General features: G+C 40.9%; 1 protein-coding gene across 2 annotated transcripts in view; it reads right to left on the bottom strand.

The window, feature by feature from the left end:
- Positions 1-9,121, bottom strand: part of itgb6 (integrin, beta 6) — a 70,698-nt gene that overhangs the window by 11,403 nt on the left and 50,174 nt on the right. For both annotated transcript variants that reach the window (XM_067987394.1, XM_067987395.1), the window contains exon 14: positions 492-658. In XM_067987394.1, coding sequence (XP_067843495.1) covers positions 492-658 — 167 coding nt within the window. The remainder of the gene's footprint in view (positions 1-491; positions 659-9,121) is intronic.

Genomic DNA, 9,121 nt, shown 5'->3' with positions numbered 1-9,121 from the left:
GGAGCGGAGGGCCCACAGGCTGTCCTGGTGGGGGATGGAGGTGTAGAGGGATTGGACATCCATGGTGAAAAGGAGACAGTTAGCGCCTGGAAACCGTTAAAGAGGAGCAGGGCATCGGAAGAGTTGCGGATGTAAGTGGGAAGAGACTGGACAAGGGGAGAAAAAAGAGTTGAGATAGGAAGAAATAAGAACAGGCTGAAATGATGGGTCCACCTACAACCTCCTTTTCAATGCCATTTCAATTATGTTAAATCCATGCCAGTAATATCAATAATCACAAAACAGATTTAAATTTACAAATATTCTTATCAAATTAACACTTAGTGTATTTCCATGTTGCCTACATCAGCTTTATCTATCCAAGCTTGTTGATATTACAAAATACGCTTGGCATTAATCTTAACTCAGTAGGCTTCTAAATATTTGCATACTATTATAAATTCAAGATGAGAATTATCAGTATAACTAAATATTTAATTTTTAAAACATACCGTTTGCCACTTAGCTTTTGCTCGTTCTGTTTCAAATTTGGCCACTTCTTTGCGGTCATGAATGGATATTAGCATCTTCCAGATACTGAGGAGAACCAAACCAACCACAAGGATCGCCAAAGAAATTCCCAAAACTATCATAAAAACATTTGGAGGCAAGGGACATTCTGTACAAAGAATACAATATTTCAATGTGTGACATTTGCTAAGATGGAGGAATGCTTATTCATATAATGAGAAATGATGATAGACACAGAATAGATAGTGGGGGATCAAGGTGAAATATAGTGCTGAATGTAGTACACTGTCAGTGCGATAGTTATATAGTGTCATTGTAAGTTTCACTCTCTCCCATGCTGTTCTATAACTAATCACAAACTTGTTCTGAGAACTGGTGGAGAAAATTGTCACATGTTAAAGCGCAAGAACAGTTCATTTAACTGAGTTTTGTAAAATAAAATATTTACTTTTAGTTTCTGTAGTTATTAAATGTGATAATTTTTCTCAGTTAATTATATTTTATCACAATGAACAATGCCTTCACAAACTCTTTTGAATACGAAACTAAAAATACATAGCTGAGTTCTGGTCACCATTGCTAAAATACAATTTAGTTGGGCCTGATACTAAACAGCCATAATTTTTTCATTATAATTACTATTAAATGAAATAATCATTTTGGCTTCAGTGGTTCGGATTTTGCTGTGAGAATAACAGTGAGGCTAACAGTGCTCACCGTTATTTCTGTGCAAATGGTACAGCAACTTCCAGTGACATGCGCAGTTAAATACAGAAATCCAGAAGTTGCTGATCCAGATGCCCTGCTCCTCTGTAAGCTCCGCAAAGATGGCACCTCGCTGTCTGACTCCCCATTCAAATGAATGGAATAGCATGAAGTTCCTGCACTGACATTGTAGATATGGACTAATCTCACCAGAAAAAGTTAGGGCTTGTCCGTTCTGATGCAAGTACTCTTTGAACAGCGTGGTAAGTCTTAATGACCGCCAAACAACCTCTTTGGCACTGAAAATTAACTTTAACAAGTGACATTCCTACAGATTTTAATTGTTGTTGGACATTTTTTTAAAAAAATTACATAATTTTTATTTTTTACTTTTTCTTTCTGTCTCTTTTATCTCTGTCCCTTAATTCAATCTTTCTTACCCTCTCTTTGTTTCTCTTACTGTACCTGATTTGACATTGAATTCACTATTCCAACTTACCTCACTAGCCTCATATCAATAGTTGGGAAAATGCTAGAATCTATTATTAAGGACGGAGTAACAGGGCAATTAGAAAATCATAATATGATTAGGCAGTGTCAATACGGTTTTATGAAAGGGAAATCGTATTTGACAAATCTATTAAAGTTTTTTGAGGGTGTAACTAGCAGGGTAGATAAAGGGGAACCAGTGGATGTAGTATATTTGGATTTTCAAAAGACATTCGATAAGGTGCCGCACAAGATTAGGGCTCATGGGATTGGGGATAATTTATTAGCATCGATTGAGGATTGGTTAATGGACAGAAAACAGAGTGTAGGAATAAATAGGTCATTTTCGGGTTGGCAGGTTGTAACTAGTGGGGTGCCGCAAGGATCAGTGCTTGGTCCTCAGCATTTTACAATATATATTCAATGATTTAATTGAAGGGACCACGTGTAATGTATCCAAGTTTGCTCTCAATACAAAGCTAGGTGGGAAAGTAAACTGTGAGGACGCAAAGAGGCTTTAAGGGATATGGACAGGTTAAGTAAGTGGGCGAGAAGGTGGCAGATGGAGTATAATGTGGGGAAATGTGAAATTATCCACTTTGGTAGGAGGAATAGAAAAGCAGAATATTTTTTAAAAGGTGAGAGACTAAGAAATGTTGGTAGTCAGAGGGATTTGGGTGTCCTTGTAGACGAATCACAGAAAGTTAACATGCAGGTACAACAAGCAATTAGGAAGGCAAATGGTATGTTAGCCTTTATTGAGAATAGACTGGCAGCTAACATAAAAGGGAATCCAAAAGCCTTCTATTGGCATATAAATAGTAAATGCGTAGTAAGAGGAGGGGTGGGGCCAATTAGGGACCAAAAAGGAGGCAGAGGGCATGGCTAAGGTACTAAATGAATACTTTGCACCTGTCTCTACCAAGGAAAAAGATGCTGCCAAAGTCACAATAAAAGGAGGTAACATAGAAACATAGAAAATAGGAACAAGAGTAGGCCATTTGGCCCTTCGGGCCAGCTCCGCCATTGGAAATGATCATAGCTGATCGTCTAACTCGGTACCCTGTTCCCGCTTTTTCCCCATATCCCTTGATCCCTTTAGCATTAAGAAATATATCGATCTCCTTCTTGAATACATCTAATGACTTGACCTCCACTGCCTTCTGTGGTAGAGAATTCCACAGGTTCACCACCCTGTGAGTGAAGAAATTTCTCCTCATCTCGGTTCTAAATGGCATACCCCGTATCCTGAGACTGTGACCCCTGGTTCTGGACTCCCCAGCCATCGGGAACATCCTCCCTGCATCTAGTCTGTCTAGTCCTGTTAGAATTTTATACGTTTCGATGAAATCACCTCTCATTCTTCTAAACTCTAGCGAATATAGGCCTAGTCGACCCAATCTCTCCTGATACGTCAGTCCTGCCATCCCAGGAATCAGTCTGGTAAACCTTTGTTGCACTCCCATCATGGCAAGGACATCCTTCCACAGATAAGGAGACCAAAACTGCACACAATACTCCAGATGTGGTCTCACCAAGACATTCCTGCTCCTGTACTCAAATCCTCTTGCAATGAAGGCCAACACACCATTCGCCTTCCTAACTGCTTGCTGCACCTGAATGCTCACTTTCAGCGACTGGTGTACAAGGACAACCAGGTCTCGTTGCACCTCCCCTTTTCCCAATCTATCACCATTCAGATAATAATCTGCCTTTCCGTTTTTACAACCAAAGTGGATAACCTCACATTTATCCACGTTATACTGCATTTGCCATGTTCTTGCCCACTCATCCAACTTGTCTAAATCACATTGGAGCCTCTTTGCATCCTCCTCACAGCTCACATTACAGCTCAGCTTTGTGTCATCTGCAAACTTGGAAATGTTACATTTAGTTCCCACATCCAAATCATTGATCTATATTGTGAATAGCTGGGGCCCAAGCACTGATCCCTGCGGTACCCCACTAGTCACTGCCTGCCACCCGGAAAAAGACCCGTTTATTCCTACTCTCTGTTTTCTGTCTGTCAACCAATTCTCAGTCCATGCCAGTATATTCCCCCCAATCCCATGTGCTTTAATTTTGCACACTAACCTCTTGTGTGGGACCTTATCAAAAGCCTTCTGAAAATCCAAATACACCACATCCACTGGTTCTCCCCTATCTATTCTACCAGTTACATCCTCAAAAAACTCCAGTAGATTTGTTAAGCATGATTTCCCTTTCATAAACCCATGCTGACTTTGTCCAATCCTGTTAATGCCCTCCAAGTGTTCTGTTATCACATCTTTTATAATAGACTCTAGCATTTTCCCCACTACTGATGTTAAGCTAACTGGTCTGTAATTCCGTATTTTTTCTCTCCCTCCTTTTTTAAATAGTGGGGATACATTTGCCACCCTCCAATCTGTAGGAACTGTTCCAGAGTCTATAGAATTTTGGAAGATGATCACCAATGCATCCACTATTTCCAGGGCCACTTCCTTTAGTACTCTGGTACGTAGATTACCAGGCCCTGGGGATTTGTCAGCCTTTGGCCCCATTAACTTCCCTAGCACTATTTTTTTTTACTAATACTGGTTTCCTTCAGTTCCTCCCTCTCACTAGACCCTTGGTTCCCCAACATTTCTGGCAGGTTATTTGTGTCCTCCTTTGTGAAGACAGAACCAAAGTATGTGTTTAATTGTTCTGCCATTTCTTTGTTCCCCATTATAATTTCCCCCATTTCTGACTGTAAGGGACCTAACATTTGTCTTCACTAATCTTTTTCTCTTGACATATTTATAGAAGCTTTTACAGTCAGTTTTTATGTTCCCTGCTAGTTTACTCTCATACTCTATTTTTCCCCTCTTAATCAATCTCTTTGTCCTCCTTTGCTGAATTCTGAACTGCTCCCAATCCTCAGGCTTGCCGCTTTTTCTGGCAATTTTATATGTCTCCTCTTTGGATCTAATGCTATCCCTAATTTCTTTTGTAAGCCATGGTTGAGCCACTTTTCCTGTTTTATTTTTGCACCAGACAGGAATGAATAATTGTTGTAATTCCTGCACACGTTCTTTAAATATTAGCTATTGCCTATCCACCATCATCCCTTTTAGTAAAGTTTCCCAATCTATCATAGCCAACACGCACCTCATACTTTCGTAATTTTACGAGGTAGTTGAGATACTGGATAGACTAAAAATTGATAAAGAGGAGGTACTAGAAAGGCTGGCTTTACTTAAAGTAGATAAGTCACCTGGTCCGGATGGGAAGCATCGTAGGTTGCTGAGGGAAGTAAGGGTGGAAATTGCTGAGGTGTTGGCCATAATCTTCTAATCCTCTTTGGAAATGTGGGTGGTGCCAGAGGACAGGAGAATTATAAATGTTACACCCTTGTTAAAGAAGAGTGTAAGGATAAACCCGGTAATTACAGGTCAGTCAGTTTAACCTCGGTGGTGGGAAAGCTTTTAGAAATGATAATCCGGGATAAAATTAATAGTCACTTGGACAAGTGTGGATTAATAAAGGAAAGCCAGTATGGATTTGTTGAAGGCAAATCATGTTTAGCTAACTTGATTGAGTTTTTTGATGAGGTAACAGAGAGGGTTGATGAGGGCAATGTGGTTGATGTTGTGTATATGAACTTTCAAAAGGTGTTTGATAAAGTGTCACATAATAGGCTTGTCAGCAAAATTGAAGCCCATAAAATGAAAGGGGCCATGGCAGCATGGATACGAAATTGGTTAAGTGACAGGAAACAGAGAGTCATGGTGAACGGTTGTTTTTCAGACTGGAGGAAGGTATACAGTGCTGTTCCCCAGGGGTCGGTCCTAGGACCACTGCTTTTTTTGATATATATTAATGATTTGGACTTGGGTGTACCAGGCACAATTTCAAAATTTGCAGATGACACAAAACTTGGAAGTGTAGTGAACAGTGAGGAGGATAGTGATAGACTTCAAGAGGACATAGACGGGCTGGTGGAATGGGTGGACACGTGGCAGATGAAATTTAACGCAGAGAAGTGCGAAGTGATACATTTTGGCAGGGAGAATGAGGAGAGGCAATATAAACTAAATGGTACAATTCTAAAAGGGGAACAGAGAGACCTGGGGGGAAATGTGCACAAATCGTTGAAGGTGGCAGGACAGGTTGAGAAAGTGGTTAAAAAAGCATACAGGATCCTGGGCTACAAATAGATGTATAGAGTACAAAAGCAAGGCAGTTATGTTGAGCCTTTATAAGATACTGGTTTGGCCACAGCTGGAGCATTGTGTCCACTTTAGGAAGGATGTGAAGGCCTTAGAGAGAGTGCTGAAAAGATTTACTAGAATGTTTCCAGGGATGAGGGACTTCAGTTTCGTGGATAGAAGGGAGAAGCTGGGGTTGTTCTCCTTAGAGCAGAGAAGATTGAGAGGAGATTTGATAGAAGTGTTCAAAATCATGAAGGCATTAGATAAAGTAAATAAAGAGAAACTGTTTCCAGTGGCAGAAGGGTCGAGAACCAAAGGACATAGATTTAAGGTGATTGGCAAAAGGACCAAAGCGAGTCGTTATGATCTGGAATGCGCTGCCTGAAAGGAAGCAGATTCAATTGTGGCATTCAAAAAGGAATTGGATAAATACTTGAAGGGAATAAACATGCAGGGCTATGGGGAAAGAGCGGAGGATTGGGACTAACTGGATTGCTTTTACAAAGAGCCGGTACAGGCTCGATGGACCGAATGGCCTCCTTCTGTGTTGTAACCATTCTATGATTCTATTGCAAGGGGGTTGGAGTGTATGGGTAATGAAGTCTTGCTGCAATTATATAAGGCTCTGTGGGACCACATCTGGAGTACTGTGTATTGTTTTGGTCTCCTTACTTAAGGAAGGATATATTTGCCTTTGAGGGGGTGCAAGGAAGGTTCACTAGATTGATTTCTGGGATGAGACGGTTGTCCTATGAGGAGGGATTGAGTAGAATGGGCCTATATTCTCTGGAGTTTAGATGAATGAGAGGTGATCTCATTGAACTGTATAAAATTCTTAGAGGGCTTGTCAGGCTAGATGGTGAAAGGCTGTTTCCTCTGGCTGGAGAATCTAGAACTAGATTTTTGGACACCAAGGGAATCAAGGGAAATAGGGATAGGGTGGGAAATTGGAGTTGAGGTAGAAGATCAGGCATGATCTTAATGAATGGCAGAGCAGGTTCAAGGGGCTGTATGGCCTGCTCCTATTTCTTATGTTCTTACACTTCCTGGTTCAGTCTATGTGTGGTGTATCAACATGCTTCAATCTGATTGGTTAAGGGGGTAGACAGCTGTTTGTCCTGTTCACCCAGGTCCCAGATGCCCTGTGGGGGGCGCCGTTCTTTTTGGCTCTCTAATTTTCAGGAACTTACCATGCAAAAGCTCATAGAAAGTCTATGGGAAAGGGCAAGTCTAATGAATGGAGGGCGCCGCTCGTTTGCTGCTCACAGCACAATCCGGCCCATTGGGTTTAATGGGTTTACAACAAAATCTGGCCCATTTAATGGCTTCAATGTTTAACTTTTGGTTTAATTATAATAATCTCTCATACAGTTGAGTAGTTTATTGATAATGTCAACTGTATTCTCAATAGATATTGTAAATATTTTTCAGTTTGGGACGTTTTAAAAAAATCTTGAAACAAAAGTCACAGAACAACTGGGAAATGTTTATGATTTTTTTCAAAAGGTGCTTCAAAACCTTACTCAAGATGTTGTGACAGAACAAGATTATGGTTGTTATAATTTGTATTTTATTCTTTAATTACATAAATAGGGAATAGATGAATTGGTTTTCTGAACTGTCTAGTGCTAAAATGTATTTTTTCTCTCAAAACCACCAGCTGAGAATATAGGCAAGCTATCTGCGTGTAAGTAGGCCAGATTGCTTGATAAAGTAATTGATCAGGTGAAGAAATAATCACATTTGTATGATTGTTAGATACACTTTGTGTCAGCATTAGGATTTCCTGAATATCATGGACAGTTGGTGTCACTATTGATTAACATGATATGTTGCCATTGTGCATTTGTTCTTATATTGATTGACAGTTCTCTAGTCATAAGCTACCTGAACCTGATAATAATAATGACTAGCTTGTGCTAATTCTTTAGTTCATACTGTTCACTCACTTGTATCACATGTCCAAATCACTGGAGCCTAAGGCGTCATAATTACATATTTCTAAAACACAGATATAATACCTCTGGAAAAGGATGAAGACTCACATTTCTTACGTTGGACTCAAAACACCAGTTAATGTACCAGAATGTTAAGTAACGTACTGCTATCGAATCTGCTGATTTATTCTTGCTTCTGTATAATTTTATTCCTTACAATAAACAGTTTTTAAACTGAGCTAAAATAGAGCTGTGTTTAACCTCGCCAGTCCCTTTAAGGCAACTGCTCAAGTATTTCCGATGGGAAAGTGATCTGAATAGGCAAATTCTGTTTGTAAATTCCTGAGTCACTTACATGCTTATAATTTTTTGAACCCAGGTCAGAAGAACCCAGAATTAAATGACTGGCTTTCTTTCTCTTTTTTATGATTGATTTGCATATGTAATAAAGCATTATACTTTAAAATGTGGTGTCTGGTGTGTGATGGACTCATACTAGACATACTGCTTTTCTATCTCTTGTGTATCATGGGTAATCAAGGACACAGGCTGGGGAGTGGAGCAGTTTGTTGGGAAGCCGAACGGTCGGATGGGAAATGCAGCATGGGGCAGGAAATGGAGCGGTCAGGCAAAGTTGGAGCTGGAAACTGATGGACTGGAACAAGAGGCATGACAGTAGCAGCTCCCAAACCCGCGACCTCTACCACTTAGAAGGACAAGGACAGCAGGGAGGCCAATGGGAACACCACCAACTGCACGTTCCCCTCCAAGTCACACACTATCCTGATTTGGAAACATATTGCCGTTCCTGCGTCAAAATCCTGGAACCCCCTATCTAACAGCACTGTGGGAGAACCTTCACCACACGGACTGCAGCGGTTCAAGAAGGCAGCAGCTCACCACCACCTTCTCAAGGGCAATTAGGGATGGGCAATAAATGCTGGCCTTGCCAGCGACGCCCACATCCCATGAATGAATAAAAAGAAACAAGAATGGAGAGGGGTCAGTTATCTGGCACCCGGGAGTGGCAATGCTTGGGGTCTGTGGCAAGTAGAGGTATTCCCAGGCGGAAGCCAGTGGCAGAGGTGTTCTGGGACTAAGGCTTGGAACAAGTGTTACTGGGCCAGAACAGAGATTGGGAACGCGGGCATTCCTGGGGTTTTCTTTATTTTCTGTATTATTGTATTGGGCCTTGATCTCCTCTGCCATATCTGCCCACTATTCCAGGATCATCCTTAAAGTAAAGATAACCTCAGACTTCTTTCCGCCACTACCAATCGACTTCCTAAACCCTTCTCCCCTGCC

The sequence above is a fragment of the Heptranchias perlo genome, chromosome 7 (genome assembly GCF_035084215.1).
Source record: "Heptranchias perlo isolate sHepPer1 chromosome 7, sHepPer1.hap1, whole genome shotgun sequence".
NCBI classification, from domain to species: domain Eukaryota; kingdom Metazoa; phylum Chordata; class Chondrichthyes; order Hexanchiformes; family Hexanchidae; genus Heptranchias; species Heptranchias perlo.
This window is presented reverse-complemented; position numbering and strand designations above follow the sequence as displayed.